The 18,491-nt window shown below is 31.2% G+C and overlaps 1 protein-coding gene across 1 annotated transcript in view; it reads right to left on the bottom strand.

Annotated features, from left to right (window-relative positions):
* Nucleotides 1–3,196: 3,196 nt before the first annotated feature.
* The window catches only part of LOC143080057 (hemicentin-1-like), a 31,167-nt gene continuing 15,872 nt past the window's right edge, over nucleotides 3,197–18,491 (bottom strand). Inside the window, exons 9-16 of the mRNA XM_076255716.1 lie at nucleotides 17,308–17,439; nucleotides 14,922–14,949; nucleotides 13,697–13,773; nucleotides 13,012–13,036; nucleotides 10,850–10,932; nucleotides 10,278–10,302; nucleotides 7,993–8,078; nucleotides 3,197–6,645 (exon numbers count right to left, since the gene is read on the bottom strand). Of these exons, the coding sequence (XP_076111831.1) occupies nucleotides 6,599–6,645; nucleotides 7,993–8,078; nucleotides 10,278–10,302; nucleotides 10,850–10,932; nucleotides 13,012–13,036; nucleotides 13,697–13,773; nucleotides 14,922–14,949; nucleotides 17,308–17,439 (503 nt within the window). The 3' untranslated portion in view covers nucleotides 3,197–6,598. The remainder of the gene's footprint in view (nucleotides 6,646–7,992; nucleotides 8,079–10,277; nucleotides 10,303–10,849; nucleotides 10,933–13,011; nucleotides 13,037–13,696; nucleotides 13,774–14,921; nucleotides 14,950–17,307; nucleotides 17,440–18,491) is intronic.

Below are 18,491 nucleotides of genomic sequence, written 5' to 3'. Positions count from 1 at the left end.
GACGGCCTTCAACACGGAGCCTCGGCTCACACCGAACAACAAGCTATCAAGTGCCCTAATCTATTTAAAAAAATGTTTATTTGAATCAGTGGGGTTGATGCCAGTGCTGCATGTGCTGAAAAAGGTTTCATTCTAAGGTTGTCACCAGCGCAGTAGTCAGCATTTTTGTGTTGACATGGATAATCGTTGATATGGTTATAGTTATAAATTAACTGTTTACAAAACTTTGTTATTTTCCAGTTATTGAAGATTTTAAACCACAGGAATATATATAGATTACCCATGGCGAATTCAGCAAAACCTTTTCGAACTTTGGGTTCAAATGCTGTTCATTGTTGTGCTTTATTACGGCCTTTTAAACCTTGTTGATTAGAGCGTCACTGATGAGTATTTTCATGATTTTGTAGACGAAATAATCACTGGTATAATTGACAATGAGACAACACTCAACCAGAGACCAATTGATATAGAAATATAAAACAACACGTTTAATAATTTATTGCGTCCGAAGCGCTTTTCTGGATTTACCTTCATCAGGAACGCTCAAAGCCAAACATTTGAAATCCGAAGATGTATAAGTACCGAAAATCGTTGAAGAGCTATATGTTAAAAATACCTAAAATAAATAGCCAAATTCATCTAAAGCCAACTTTGCCTGAGGGAGTTGAAACCTTAGTTTCATAATAATTTCAAAATTTATAAACGGACAATTTTAGTAAAGTTTGTTTAATCATGTCAGTACCGAAGCACTGACTACTGAGCTGATGATACCCTCGGGGACTGATAGTCCACCAGCAGAGGTATAGGTTAACACTATAGGTTTCCATACGGCTTTCAATAATGAGCAAATGTTATACCGCAGTGTCAGCTATAAAAAGCTTCGACATGAAAAACGTTAAACAATTCAAACGAAAATACTTACGGCCTGATATCCTTTAATTCTACTTTCCGCTATAAAGATGATGTTCTTTCACTTAATAATTCAAAATTTGGTGACTATGTGGAACGCATCTATCCCATCGAACTAGAGATAAAGGATACTACAAATACAGTTAAGTCGGCCTCATATCTTGATAACATCTTACATATACAGTTAAGAAATTGACAATGAGGGTCGGTTGAAAACTGAACTTTACGAAAAAAGAGATGATTTCAGCTTTTCAATTGTGAACTTTCCATTTCTAAGTAACAACATTCCAGCAGCACCTGCATACGGGGTATATATCTCCAAATTGTTACGATATTCCCGTGCTTGCATTTCCTATCATGATTTTCTTGATAGAGGGTTGCTGCTCACAAGGAAGCTATTAAACCAAGAGTTCCAAATGGTGAAGTTGAAATCATCCCTTCGTAAATTTTGCGAACGCCATCACGAGTTGGTTGACCGTAATGGAATAACCGTTTCACAAATGATATCAGATATGTTCCTTACGTCGTAACTGCAATCCCATTCCCTTTCATGAATGTAACCTACCGAATTAGACTATTTACCGGATTTGTTATCACATAAGCAACACGACGGATGCCACATGTGGAGCAGGATCTGCGTACCCTTCCGGAGCACCTGAGGTCACCCCTAGTTTTTAGTGAGGTTCGTGTTGTTTATTCTTTAGTTTTCTATGTTGTGTCATGTGTGCTTTTGTTTGTCTGTTTGTCTTTTTCAGTTTTATCCATGGCGTTGTCAGTTTATTTTCGATTTATGAGTTTGACTGTCCACTGAATTATGATAATGGTAATGCACTATCTTTACCTTGAATTTTCTAATGTTTCCTAACTAATGAATAAATTATTTCAGGTTCTCAATGCTCTTAAACAAAGACTTTTAGGGCCTGCGCCTTTTAACTTTTATTATTCAAGGTCACTGGTGAGTTGTATTATAGACTAAACGCGCGTATGACATTCACAATTATAAGTCTGATATGTTAATGAATTCTTTTTTGTTTTCTAAAATATTATTGCTGCTGCTTTGTTGTATCGTCATTCCTAACTTCATTTCGTATTTTTCTAGGAAGTGTACCTACGTTGTGCATGTCTTTTTTTAAATCAAACAGGAGAGCTCTCGGAGACTGTTGTGTTCTAATCCTCATAATTTTTTAACTATGAAACCCCCCTAAACAATTGATTGTATGCGGAGAATGCGCACTTGTAATTAGAAATGCTTGACAATATGCGCATTGTTTAATAGACGAGCTGGATCTACCTTTGATCCTGTTATATCTTTAATTAAAAGTAAGCTCTTCAACTGTTTCGGTTCTTATACATCCTTGGCTTTCAAATATTTGGCTTTTAGTGTTGAGATGAAGGTATATCCAGAATAGCGCTTCGGACGCAAGGATTTTATTACGTGTTGATATCATTTTTTACTTTCATTTACAAAAAAAGGTGGTTGAGGTTTAAAAGAGGGACGAAAAATACAGTCAAACTCGTAGATCGAAAACAAACTGACAACTTTCTAACGTTCTAATTGTAAACATTCTATGTCTATGATGTCTATCCAGGATGATTGTAGCATATCCTACATGTTGATAATGTATCTTCCCGTTGATGCTATACTCTAAAGCTTGCGTTTCCAATCTTAAGTTCAATAATATCTTAATAGGAAGCTACTGAACCAGGGTTTCCGAGTGGTAAAGTGGAAGTCATCCGTTCGAAAGATTTTAAGACCACATTATCATAGTTTTTTTTAAATATCAAGGCGACAGTAGTTAAGCGACGTTCAAGTCACAATCGGTGAAATTACAGATTGTTGACTGTATTGATATATTGAATATGAAACCTGCGAAAATATGTCGCTAATGAGTTCAGACACACGGCATATCGTGTCAGTCAAACAGATTGTATTGGTGACCTTACAACTTCTCTAGTATTGTTTTTAAACTTTATTCTTCTGAGCAGTTTTGTGTTCGGATCACACTATTATGTCAGATGTATATGGATAGGCAACAGTTGCCACTATCTCGTCCTCTTTTCTTCGGTTTGGGACTCTACCAAATGAAAATTGCTCCTTTCGTGGGTAATACGATGGGAAACACATATTGAGAAGGATCCGTGTTCACCTAATATCATCCCCGGTTTTTGGTTATGGTCCTTGGTTTAAGTCTATAATTGTTTTTCGTTGTTTACCTGCCATTGTCGGTTACACTTCTATTTTTGATGTAGCATTGTACGCCTCATTTTTACTGAATATAACAATATGTTAAAGCTAACTCAATTTATTAATCAGAAAATGTGAAGCAATAATACAAAATATCCAAACGTAAATCAATCACTAATCAATCACGCAAAATATCTAATGTCATTAACAAGACTAAATACATTACATACACAAAGATAACACTGTATTTGGAACTTTGGACCTCTGAATTTCGAAATTTGTAATAGCGTTTAAAGGATTTTGATATCTAAATGTGACGGTACATTCTTTTAAAATTTAAAAAAAAATTAACTTAACTCAATTCACAATTAAGATGTGTATACGTCAATAGCACAAGCAATATTTCAAGCTATAGATTGGATTACTTTAAGTTTAAACTAAAATTTAGTTTAAGATTAAAAAAGTTAGAGCTAGGTTGAAATTTTCTATAAAAAAATCCTATTATGATTTCAGGTTGAAGTAGTTAAAATATAAGCCGTTATGTGGCCTATGAAATTGCAAACGCAGTAAAGTTATTCAAATCTATTTTTTAGATTGTGATCCATTCATTTAAAAACTAATATGTAGATATAATCTTGGGACCTAAGAAAGATCACTTATGCTGTGAATTTGAAGTCTTTAACGTGACAAAATAGTTATCGTTCATATAAATTTGCCGTTTTACACTATTTTGAGAGATTTTTGTTTATTGATTTGGTATTCAAAATTCAATTTATCTATTAGTTTGTTTAGAAACTTTTTTTATATTGAGTCTATTGTAAAATTACGTATTCACGGTCCCATCGATATTTCCTTCTACGATTAAAAAAGGCCCGCAAACTTGACAATTCCTGGTTTTAATTATATATTGATAATATCCTTAATTTCAACAGGATAACATATGTAATCCAAAAATTAGTTTACTAGAGTTCTGCATTAAATACATATATTACAACATGAATTAAACATTTCAATAATAAAAAAATACTACTACAAATAAGACAATAACAATCAAAACCAATGAGTTAACAAAGACTCATAAAACCAAAAGACATTTACATCAACAGTTACAAATAGGAAATAAGAAACAACACGAACTCCACGAAAAACCGGGAGTGAAATCAGGTGCTCCGGAAGCGTAAGCATTTCCTGCACCGTATACGGCATCCGTCGTGTTATTTCTTTGTTCAGTTCGGTAATGATGGAAGGTTATTATGACTTAGGAAGAATATCAGATATGATTTCTGACACACTTTTGTCATAATGGCCAATCAATTACTGTTTTAGAATCGATCCCAGATATCTAAAAAATGTATGTATATGTCATAATATAACGCTCCTCTAAATGTAATCGTGCTGTTCTTCTATATATGAAGCTTGACATTTTTAGTAATATCAACATCATTTTTGCACCTGACCAGATAATTCACCGATCACTAAAATGTGGGGAAAATATTAAAGTTCAATACTTCAGGTAAGGTGAAACACTTCTATCTGTTCGATACACACATTTTCTTTAGAATCTTTTTTGTTAAATATCGATATGGTATGACCATATCACAGAACAATCAACGATCAATTTTACACACCCAGAAGTTTAGCTTCGTTATCAGTTTCAAATACAATATTACCTATTATAATACAGATAATTCGGCATTTAAACAATTTTGTTTCATGCCTATCAACATTCATTGTGTATTTTTCAAGTTCATTGTACATTTCATCCAGGGCAGGAAATTAAGTAAATTTTTTCCCAGTTTACATTTAAATGATATCGATTACTTAAATATTTACAAATCAAAATAATCACTATTTGGAAAACATACCGGTCTACAAATGTTTGGATCAGTCCAACATGTACATGAAAAGACTGTTCACATCAATCGCGGTTATGTTGAATAGATACAATCATAGATATACAGGTGAGAATTCCCAATAGTAATCATAGAAGAAGACAGTATTTAACAACGGGTCCTTTGATACATACAATTGATACTTTATGCATGCTACCTGGTCTCTGAAGATCAATGGCTTACGCAATGTCATTTAAATGTGATTTCAATGCTGTTTTTAATTTACAAACGGTTTAAAAAAATACTAAAATACAAAAATACCGACTTTCAAGGAAAATTTAAAACGGAATGTCCCTCATCAATGGCAAATTCAAGTTGATTATATATTAACTGTTTAACTTTTATATTTCATGATATACCGACCAATAAATACATTCGAACAAGAGACATATCAGTATCCTATATATCTCATAAAAACACATGACATGTTAAAAAAATCTTTTTTCGAATTGAATGAAATTTGTTCAATTCTATACAAAATGTCTGCATCTTGTTGAAATAATCGTGAAATTATTCTTTTTTGAAAATATGTGTTTCTGGGTGAAAAATCTATAGCTTTGATATGAATTTACACTTAATATATGTATAAAAATAATGATATCTCTGATCTGACATTTAATGCAAATATTGCATAATATCTATTTAAAACTGTACATATTCATTTTTTTAACAATACACGTTTCATCTAAATTAGAAATAAATAAATGTGGTTGTTTGTGTGTGACATTTACTTCAGATATACTGAATGTGTTTTACTGTACACTTAGTTGTTTTTTTTCCGACGTAGTCGGTATAGTTTCGGTTTGTGCCCTTTGAACTTAAGGACGCTTAACTACGGCAACAAAATACGCATGCTCGAAAATCCTTTCTGTGATTGGACAAAATGCTGTCATGGTGGGTGATTTAGTTGTGTTTGAAAAAACGTCTCGTTAATTATATCGTGATGGAAAGCAAGTGAAAAACTATAAAAATTTGAACTAGATCTTACAAAGATTTATATTTTTATTAAAATAATTGTTCAGAACTCCAATGCATCCATGACAACTGTTTATTCGGGACAATTATATAATTTTTTATGTAAACTTTGTTGTATGAACGTACATGACTTTTAGAACGCACCTACGCATGTGAGATTCCCGCGGGGTTTTGGTGAATATACTCCAATTTAAATACGTCGGATATCTTTTTTAAAGATAGTTCTTGTTTTCAAATAGTTGATTTTACAATGAGTAACATTTATCATGAAGCATGCAGTAGAAATAGACCGAGCATTCATGTTTGTTTTTAGTTTTAAATATGGTCTTAGTTTACAATATGGTATATAGTATATTTTCTCCAAAAAAATGTTTGGGATATTTTTTTTTTTTTGGTATACAGCATTTAATATTAATTAGAAAAAAAGCATGGTTTACCAAGTTTTACCAAAGCATGTTAGTAGCATCAGCTACAAAATTACACCTTTCATACATTGAACTTAAAACAATACTAAATTCATTATAAAGAAAATAAAAGATGATATTATCATTCAAAATGGATGACAGAGATGTGGTTTAACAGATAAAAGAGAAATATATACAATTCCGGAATCTCTTATTCTAACTAATGGCTAAATCTACATATTAGTGTACACCGTCTGGTTCATCGTGATATATTCCTGACCTGAAAATAGTGTTTCATTCACATTATGACGTCCAACAAAGATAATATAATTATTTATTTTTAAAAATTAGTCATAATTTATGTTTTCATATTTTTTTCAGTTGCATATCGGTTATTCAGTTTATTCACGTGTTTTATTATATGAACTTTGTGCGGGCACTTTGATAGTGTTACGATGTCAGTCGAAGAATATGACGTTAGTTCAATCTTTATAGGATTTGAAAAACATATACAGTTTGGCTCAGTTCTTACATCTCTTTAGAACTGTAAGACTAATCTGTCATAAAATCGATCTTTACTGTTCAAGTAGAGTTCAACCCCAAAACCAACTGTTCTCAGTTAAAACTGTCTGAACGTTTCTCAGATAGATCTGTTATCTGTTCTATGGACAAATTATCTACAATTTTGGTAGTATATCATTGTCAATATCTATTTTATGGTAGAACTGTTCTAAATGACATAATAAGCGGATCTCTGATAATGATTTAGAACAGTTCTTGTCTGTAAGGAAGTAAGGGAATAGAAACCGGACTTTCCTGTGCAACATATTTTAAATTACAGAATAAAATACCAGAACTTAAAATCAAAACAAATTCTATCTTTTCCTAGTATTAAAATATTTTCTTTGCACTTAACTTTGTGATACTTGGATGTATGTCTGTGCGTGAGTTATTCTGATTTAAATAATGCCAAAAACAGTTGAAAAAAATATGTTTCAGTTAATTGTTAAAACTAAATTTTCTTTGTAACTTTTAACCGTTAAAGAAGTGCATAACACGTAAATGTATCTACAATATTAAATTAGATAACTGAACATTGTTTACAACATTACAAAATCTTAAAAACTGATACATATGTGGTTTAGTATATTGTAGTAATTTAAGGAATATGCTTCCGTACAACAATTATAGAGAAATAAAGTACTTCATTACGAAAATAATACAAAATAAAAAAAATAAAAAAAATCATAAAACAAATTATAACGTAATTATAGAATAATTTGTTTAAATTATTTCAGAACACAATTTACTAATCTTCTAAATATATAAAGTAATGCAAATCAAATAAACAAGTTCAAAAATAAAATATGAAAAGACCTTACTACCCTATTCTTGACCTAAAACTGTCCAACAGTAGAACTTACTTTTAGAATATTTTCTAGGATGGGACTATCAGAATCTAGAGTAGAAGAGTAGTAACAGTTTATTTTCTGGTGCAATGGCTGTGGTCACTTACTTATATACTTAGGTTTTCTAACATTTTCAAGATTAAAATACAAACTTAACTTAAACATAAAATATCATATAACGTATCCCTTTTAATAATATATAACAATTAATGTCTCACCATTTCCTTTATTGTCGGTAAAATCTATGTATCCGTTATCATCAGCTTCTGATGCAAACACATCATATGCATGGCTTAATGTACTGCTAAAGAAATAATCTGCAGCGTTTCAACAAAGAAACAGCAAAGATAGATGAGAAAAACAAGAATGCGTCCATAGTACACGGATGCCTCACTCTCACTATCATTTTCTATATTATGTTGACCGTGAAATTTCGGTAATAACTCTAATTTGGATTTACAATTCAACTTCAACTTCATCAAAAACTACCTTGACCAAAAACTTTAAACCTGAATCTTGACACAAAAAACTAACCTGAAGCGGGACAGATGGACGGACGGACAAACGGACGAGCACACCAAAAAATATAATGCCCCTAGGTTTTGCATAAAAAAACAGTTCAAGGAAAATAATTCCAAACACAATTTAATTCTGATACCGTTTGAAGTGTTACCCTACCTACTGTTGTGATGTTATGAAGATAAACGCAGAGTAATACATACAGTGGGAGCATCGATAACTAGAAAAATCCTAATCAAATTTTACAATAAACCGTCAAATTATTGTCAAAAAGGAGAAACTGTCTTGTAGATCCGAAAATTAAGTACGTGATAGAGTATAGTTAATTATGTTGATACATGTTCATTAAATGTTACACTTTAATAATTGATGAAACAACGTGTCACACTGATTTTAATCAGTGTGACACGTTGTTTAAAAACATATTGTTTGTTTAAATCATAAATAGTGCTCTATTTGTACTTACCTATTAATGACATAGGCGTTACATTTTCATTGACATTTTAAGAATATCAAGAAATATCTTGTATACATTAAAACAAGAAAGCATGCATGTTTGAATGGGGGAATACTCAAACGTTTCGTATCAAATTCGGGTTTTTATACTAAAATCTTTATCGAGATCAGCTATTTTTGCAAATAATAAAAATGGCGAACCACGGGAAAGAAACATCAGACGACACCAAAATGCTATCATACTTTAAATTGAAATTGGTAATTGAACAATTGATACGTGGTAAAAACGAAAAGATGAAAACAGCATTCAATAATTGCCAAAACGCCAGGCCTCTCTATTGCGAAGGGCATTACCAATACAATTAACTCTTGTAAACCTGCAAAAGGATCAAAACTAACGGTCCATTCATAACAAAACAATAGAAGTGTGGGTGGGTAGATAAGGTGGTAAGCGTCTCCTGTCATGAGTTCATCACCCGCCATGCGAATCCACAGTAAATTTGAAATGTAAAAATCATGAATATGAAGGAAAAAAAGAAGGTTAATTAGTTAAATCAGACGACAACCTTTGTATATAAAGATCTTTAATCACAAAAAGATGTCTGTAGAGTTGTGATACTGACACATCGTATAGGTGAAACAATTAGTGATGGTGACCATAAAATTGCATGAGTTATGTACAAATTCTGTTCTATAACAATACAAAAAAAAATAGTCCAGTACGGACGAACAAACAAGAATAATTGGGATACAGATTGTCTGTTGCAATATCAATCCACCGAACACAAAAACATATATTTTCAACACACCAGACGATCTGTTGAAAGAAGATGGTTTTTGCAGGTAAGTTGATTGCTGCTGGATTTGCTTCAGTTGAATGTTGATAATCAGTGGTAAAATCTATGTGAACTGGTGATGATTTTTTTTATCAAATTGCCGGTAATCTTAATGGTTTGATGAAGTCTAATGAAATTTGTAAACCTAGATGTCCATGCTCATCCACAATCTATTTATCGTGTAATTGCGACCTGGGATGTCCCACATGTTATTGAGTTAGGACATTGGATAGTATAAATGGGAATATGAACTATGAGGAGCATATAGAAACATTGGCCAATAATTTATGCTGCAAATAGAACATTAGGCCAATAAATATTTTCGTTTCAACATAGTTATCAACATTGTAAAGCCAAGAGCTATCGAATAAATGCAGATGCAAAATTAAATACAACAAGCTAATTTGCCTGTGTGATCTCCATGCTTTAAAAAAGTATTTATACTTTAATATATTTTTTTCATCTTAACTTTCGTATAGTAAAATTGGTCCCATAGTTTGCTTTACTTTATTGCCAATGCATGCAGACATTCTTGATGTGTTCCCGAGTGTTTTGACAATACTATTCTTAAAAGCTACCATTCTGTATTTTATAGAGAACAATATAATTATTGCTGTAAATTTTTAAATAATAGGATGATTATACACTATTTGGAAAATGAATATTGAATATCATAATATTTTTATAAATACCTGTGGTCTTGAGGAGATATTAAAGCTGCAAATTACCAAAGTTTATTTATTTGCCGAATTTGTTTATACATACTAATAGAAAATAAATATTATTTGCAATTATAATCAATAAATCAATAAATAATCATAAAACTTGGATTTTTTTCGAAAAACTAAGGATTTCCTTATCCGAAGCATAAATGACCTTAGCCGTATTCGGCACAACCTTATGGGATTTTGGATCTTCAGCTTTGAACTTGTTTTGGCTGTATAAATATTTTAATATGAGCGTCACTGATGAGTCTTATGTAGACGAAACGCACGTCTGGCGTACTAAATTATAATGCTGGTACCTTTGATAACTATTTTACCTACAGATGTAAAAGATGATTAAATTTTGTCTTATTTGGTAAATCTCAATTATACCAGATAATAGTTTCAACTTAACTTAAACGTTCGAACTGTAGTGTGTGTACACACTTGTTAAATAGGTCAGATATCTAAATAAAGTATGCTTTATTTATATTGCTTATCCAGTTGCGTCTAATAAAGAGTTCCTGTATAAGAATTATTATTTTATTATAATTTCTCACCGTTTTTTCTCGTGTCTTCAATATCTATATATCCATCATCTCCAGCTGTTTTTCCACAATCATCAGATGCATAACCAAATGTACTATTCAACAGATATTTTAACAGCGATTAAATAATTAAGACAGAACAAAAAAGACAAGAGAAAAATAATGTCAAGAAAACAATTTCAAAGCTAAACTTATATCCGATATGGGGCAAAGTTATTACACACTTGTTTGATATATCAGAAAAATGGTATGCTCAGTGTGTGAAATAAAAATCCTAAGACCTGTATACATGTAGAAGGTTACTATTGCCATTGTGAACGATATATATAAACACCAAATATCAATGATTAATTCGCCGTTTCACAATCTAATGCATCCTCGGTAATATTTTCAAAATTGTACATCAAAACGTCCTGATTGGTGAAAAGTGTCATAAACAATTGAAATTTAACCAGTGACGTGACGTTATTTTCATTTTGGGGTAAGAAAAACTAATTTACCCATCATCATGCTTTAGTTTCTGAAACGGCCAATTGGAAGTAATTCTTAATACAGTAATTTAGATATGTGAAGATATGTCAAAAGATTGCTAGCTCACATTGTACAATAAACCTTCAGAGTATTGTTTAAAAACAAGATATTATTTTGCCGATCTGAAAACCAATTTAGTTACGAAAGGTTGAGAATGTTTATTTAAAAGTTTTCCTGGATCATTTCTAAATTTCCGACCTCGGTAAACAACATCTCCGTAAAAATTAGGATGTGCAATCCCGATTGAAATTAGTTTTCCACAGGTACAACCAACTTCAAAATCAAATCTTAATATTTATAAAATCCATAACGTTACAACAGACACGGGCATAGAGAACAAGTTGTGTTATATAAACACCGTAAGATTGTGCCAAAGGAACATCACCATTTTAAAAAGGAAAATTAACAATCGGTAACGAAAAATCGTCCCTTTGTAGAACAGATTCTTTTGTAAAACTCAAATAGCTAAAACAAGGAAAGAACAAATAATACTGATTGATGTTTGATTTATTAAAAGCAAGTTCCTATGGGTAATTGTTGGCAGTATATTTAGTAAACTGTTGATTATTTAACGAAAGAATATAATCAAGATAACGGAAAGTGTTTTTGAATTGATCAATTAAATGAAATTTATACTAGTCTTTACTGAGTTTGGTTATACACTGTGATTCATAACAGTACAAGTACAAGTCTGCTATTAAAGGGAGACAATTGGTGCCCATAAGAATACACACAACCTGTCGATAAACTCTGTTGCGGAAACGTACAGAAATATTTTCATGGAGAAAATTAATAGCTTCAATCATCTGATCACACATTGCTTGCCCATAACTGCCAAGAATCAATTGTTTTACCGATTGCGTTTAATGCACTTTTCATGCAAGCTAATAACTATTATTTTTATAGCGACAGTTATAACGTTGTAAATAAGATAAAACAAGATTGGTACTGCCGTATTTGAATAATAAATTATGATTAAATAATTAATTCATGATTTCATTTTAAGGAAGTTCGCTACTCAGTTTCAAAATAACAAGCTTTTCATAACACTAGTATATATTGGTAGGGGTTTAATGAAGGAACCATGAAAGCAAAAAAAAATATGTAGCCTAAGGTCAATGTGCTTGTTTTCGAGATATTAGTCAATAGCATTTTGGTGGGAAAATGTTCTCTCTAGATTTTTCATAGCTTTATCATTGACAAGTCAAACACTATTAAAAAATAACAAAGATTTTATAAGACTTTAACAGATGGCTTATAACTATACATATAAAAGATTTATAAAAAGAAAAATAACGGTCAATGGGCAAATTTTTTTAAGGTATTTAAATGGATAAAACCAGAGGATTCTGAAAATCTGACAAAAATCCCAAAACATGTTAAGCGAACATCCTTAATATCAAACATTCATTACCATATTATACTCCTACGCAGTATTGTATAAAAGGACTCTGTCATCAAAAGTTAACACTTAAGAATTGAATGCTTCTTTTTGTAACTTCATTGGGGTGTAAACGCGTTGACCGAAGTACATTTTGTATGAAGCGCGGAAGCGCTTCATTCTAAAAAGATGCGCACGGTCAACGCTTTTAAAACCCTATAAAATTACAAAAAGAAGTATTCAATATTTGTTTTATATATACCTGTGGTCCTGAACAGGCACTGATGCTGAAAATTAAGAAACGTGTATTACCGAAATTATTTATGCATATTTCATATGTACTGGTTTCAACATCATAGGCGACATATAACAAATAATTGCTGGTTAACAGATCTATTTTGTTGGCTTAACAGCCTTTGTTGAGAAGAGAAGGTGAACTATGTATAGGGTGATATGTTGGATTCGAAACATAATTTCATATCCTGTGTGTATGGATAGATTAGGCCAGCAGTACTTTAAGAACACATCGATATTTTGTTATATATATAAGACTTGTTTATCATAAAATACGCCGTGAATACAAACAACGTTCAATTAAACAGCGAATTACTTTACATTTGTTGTCTATTAGCTGATGATATATATCATAAGTTTAGTTTGTATTTGTTTTTGTTTTTTTGCCTTCGTTTTATATGTTTACCTGATGTAAAACGTTTTAACAATGCAGGTCTTCGACTCTTTGACAAAAATATGACAATTTAAAAAAAATGAACCCCACTATTTATTGGAAAAAATTTCATTGGATATATAGCAGTTTGACAAACACTAATTTTGATTACTAATATTTTCTTAAAATTGAACGTAATTAAAACGTCCAGCTGATATTTACAGAGTTATGTCCCTCTACTGTACCACCTTAAAATAGATTTCTAATAAAGCATGCATACCAGTAAAAGACTGCAGACCAGAATAATCATTTGCAAACGCCGAATTGCCTCTCTGTAAATCTGTAAACACCCCAGCTCTATAAAACAAATCCGATATGCATTTGGTCTTACAAAGTTTCTAAAATGTTTCGTAAGTCGTTATTCTCCATAGTTGTTAATGAACTTGAAAAGAAATTATTTTTTTATTTGATCTTCTTGAAGAAAAAAAACGAATTATGAAATTGTAAGATAAACACATAAAAAATGTTGGATAATGCCGGCTATATATACTTGCTGCTGTAAGCATACCTATTGTTCTATCAAGTATTATAAATAACAGTTTAATATAATAGGTAATACTTGTGTGACATATGTTAAAGAATCCCTTACTTTAGAGTAACCTAACATGCCATGAGATTTCAAGTCATTTTAAATCTTATTGCCTACCCTTTCTGTATTGCTCAGTCGTAAGAGTGGCAAACAGGGCACTTGCCTATAAGTCTAGGTCTAAGGTCAATGATGAAAGTTATCAACCTTTTCTGTTAACATTTTTTGGCATCTGTGTGAGTCACGAAAACGAGAAAGACATTCTATGAAAAGGAAGTTAATAAGCGATAACCACGATTCCTTGTTTATATTGAACGAAGAGATTGAAAGTATAGATAAAAAGTGCATAACACTTAATAACAGTACATAGGGAAGAAAACCACAGCGCATACGGAAGAAAATCCAAAGTTCGCAGGATTTACCCTAAAGTAAAATCATTTGTAGTAAATTAGAAATTTACATATTAAAAAGTATGCAATTATTCGGTCATTATTAACATGATTAAAAAAGACAATGGTACAAACGCAACCACCTAAAGCGATAAAGGTATATATAACAGAGGAATTTATACTTTGGATAAAAATTTGAAGGAAGCTAGACAACATTTCCTTTTGTAGAAAAGTATAGATTAACACACCAGAACCACCTCAAAGGACTATAAAAGTAGCCTCGAGTCACACATTCAGAAGATTTACGGATCGATTCCCGGTCAGATAAAACCAACCTAATGCAGACAAGCATGAATCAACAGGGTCAGGGTGCCGATAATAATAATAATAATAATAATAATAATCATCATCATCATTTTTCAAATAAAAATTTAAAGCATTAACTTCTAAAATGTCAATGAAAATTTGTAAATTTGTAAATTAGGTTATCTACTGAGCATATGCTATAGAGACATTGATTTCATACATACGGAGCTGATCTATTTGTCCCTTCTCGATCTGAAATAATAGAAAGAACAGATGAATAAATAAAACTTTAAATCTACGCTTAAACTTTCACAGGAATACGCTTCAAATTCGTATGAAGACCTGCCTGAATATGTTTCTGTAAACAGTTGAAAACGAGCACTTGCGGGCCATTATAAAAAAACCCAGAAACAGACAGATGGTAGAAACTACCATTAAAGAAACATAAGTCGCAAAAAGACAAAAAAACAACATGACAAAAATATTGATTGATTGATTGGTGATGAACGCCCCATTCATCCTAATTGTTTTATTTCGCGGATGTGAGTTACTTTTTTTTGGTAAAGGATGCCGGAGTTCAATGACAAAAAGAGAATACCAAGCAAAGAAATCACAATCTTGCTATTACCACACATAAATCTTTGAGCTGAGATTAAACTCATGGGTTTAGAAATTTCAACTACTTTTATTCCACTACTGTTACCCGTCGTGTTTCATGGGGGGAAATAAGATTATTACAACGATGTGAATGACTGATAACGCATACAAATACAGTTAAGGGGTAAGAAAATCAAGTGATTTTTCTATAAATAATTTATGCAACATACATTTTTTATCAAAAGCCTATTAAAAAAATCTAATATATTTTAACTTAATAAAAATCATGATCAACATATGACCACAGAACATAGCAGGGTCTTTAATTCAATTATGCCAAATGTCTAATAAACAAATAGCGATGTTAAAAGTTGTTTGGTTTATTATAAACTTTTTAATATGTATAAAAAAAAAGTCCCATTATTATATATATATTTATTCATGTATCTACACGAACATTAAACATTATACATTAACGAAATTTAAAATCTATTTCTATATCCTATATTAGGGAGAATTGAAAGATCATAATATCAAATTAAGAGATGTAGTATGATTGCAAATGACACAATTTTCAACAATTTCCAAACTGACGCTGATTGAAACCAATATAGATCACGGTAGGCCCTTAACAATGAGAAAAACTTATCCCATTGAGTCTGCATTAAGAGGCCTTGATATGACAATTGTGAAACAATTGAAACTAAAAAGTCTAACGGCCTCTTTTTGTGAGAAAAAGTAACCGATAAACAAATGTAACAAACTGCAAAATAACTGCAACCACTTCATTAAATACCCCTAAAAGTAAAATAACAAATATACCAAACTCAGAGGAAAATTTAAAACGGAAAGTCCGTAATCAAATGGCAAAATAAAATCAAAAGCTCAAACACATCAAACGAATTGATATCAACTGTCATATTCCTGACTTGGTACAGTCATTTTCTTATATATGTAGAACATGCATGGTTGCTATGTGTCATACATTTTCTCGTTTATTGGTAGAATAGTGTTTATGAAAGAAACAGAATTATATCGATGTTCGATCTCATAAATCGACAAATAATAGACAAATGAAGGTTATAAACAAACAACATGAACAAAATATTAAGTGAATCGCATGAACTCTAAAAGGTGCAAGATCGGGTACATTTGTACATCGACAAGGTAAGATAAACGTATTTACACTTTTTGTATTTAGATGTATTTTGCCTCCGAATGACCTTATATCACCTCCGAATGACCTTTTGACGTCAAGCAACAATCACTTTTTAGTTATGACGTCAAATGTTTTGAATTATGATGTCAAAGTTTAAGGGAACCTGTGTGATTATATGTAATGGCGGACAAATTTGCATACAAGTGTAAATACGTCTATTCTCTTACTATATGTATGCATCACCTGGCATGCAAATTCACGTACAATCAAAATGTCAGAATAAGTAAAATTAAAAATCAATCAGTTGTTTCTTTCGTTTGAATTATTTCAAAGTTTTGTCATCCCGAAGTCTAGGTCAATAATAACTTATACTGTATGGGTAAGTTCATTGTTGATAGTCGACTGGTGACTGGCCATTGTTCACATCTTTGTCAATTAGTATTTTTTTAATTATTGACTCATTGGCATTGATACCACATCTCTTTATTTTAGAATTATTGTAATGCAAAGAACTACCGTTGATAGCAGAAAGTTATTCTCTAGTAATTAAAGTAATTGCTACTTCCCCATATTATTGTCTGTAAAGGACCTCTGTCCATTGTTTAATGCAAAAGCTTTTTTCGTGTTTTTTTTCTGTTTTGTTTTTATTACTGTCAATGTGACGTATGTTTTCTTTCACAGATATATGTGTTAATCTCTGTTAAACTTCTCTAGACTGCAACCATTTACCAAAATATAGTTTAAAAATATTGAAATCTGTAAGATGTTTGACTTCAATATTATTATTTTCTGGGTGTTTTGGTTGTAGTTTGATGGAAGTATGTATCACATCTTGTAATATTGTAGTAACATACCACTAATGTTTCCTCTATTCCGTCTGTTGAAAGAAACCACTACAACGATTACTACAAGTAATACCAGAACACAACCACCAAGGCCAATTGATAGTAGCATTATAAGTGAGTACTTGGCATTAGTTTGTCTCCCTGAAATGTAAAAGGCTGATTACCATTCGGTTTTACGAATCTAGATAGCTGAAATTATTTGTTGGAGAATAGCTTACATACAGAATATTACCCGCTTTTTCTTTTAGACTTAAGAAAAAGTGAAAATCGATTTTCTTCATAAAGCACGTGTATTTTGTTTTTTTGAGTTGTCTGTTACACACATAATTCAGGGACGGAATAACATAGATAAGTATAGATAAGATAATACTGATTTCTGAGTACCAGATATCAGCCATTGAAAATTTAGCGGGAAAATATTCTCTTTTGACTTTTCATACTTTTATCATTGACAAGTTTAAGTTCTCAAAACCTATCAAAAAATTAATAAAATTTTATAAAACTTTTACATATGGCTTATCATCATACTTGTAAAAGATTTATAAAAAGAAAAATGGGGGTCAATGGGCATATTTGTTTAAGGCGTTCAAATTTATAAAACCAGAGGATTCCGAAATTTGACAAAAATCCCAAAACATGACAAGCCAACTTCCTTAATTGTTTCTAATAGATTAGTCATTTAATTACATTTAACCCTTTTATTTTTAAAAAAAGGGGATTATCAAAATTCTAATATCATATCATGCTTCGCTGCGTATTATTTTATATCTGTCCAACTACTATTATAAGCATGTACATGTATTTCAAATAAGATTTCTAGTTACACTTTATTTCAGTTTTTTTTCTCGTGATATAAGAATTACTTGAAAGAAGTAAATTATATAAGAAGGAGAATCTGCATTATTGCAATCGATTCAACAATCAAAAAGTCACTTAAAACCGATGATGTAAACTTATCTATTTTTTCCAATGATAAGTACAGCCTTCAACCATGATCAAAACCCATAATATATAATAAGCACAGGCATGACAGAATGTGAAACAATTCGCCTTTTCAGAATATAAAGGACTATGGGTAATCTAATTGTTCGTACGCCAAAATGAAAATTACGTTACGTCATTGGTTGAATTTTCATTGTTAAGAACGTTTTAAACCAATCGCAACGTTTTGGTGTACGCTTTTGAAAAAATTA

The sequence above is a fragment of the Mytilus galloprovincialis genome, chromosome 6, assembly GCF_965363235.1.
Source record: "Mytilus galloprovincialis chromosome 6, xbMytGall1.hap1.1, whole genome shotgun sequence".
NCBI classification, from domain to species: Eukaryota; Metazoa; Mollusca; class Bivalvia; order Mytilida; family Mytilidae; genus Mytilus; species Mytilus galloprovincialis.
Note: the sequence above shows the minus strand (reverse complement) of the source record. Positions and strands in the feature narration are given on the sequence as shown.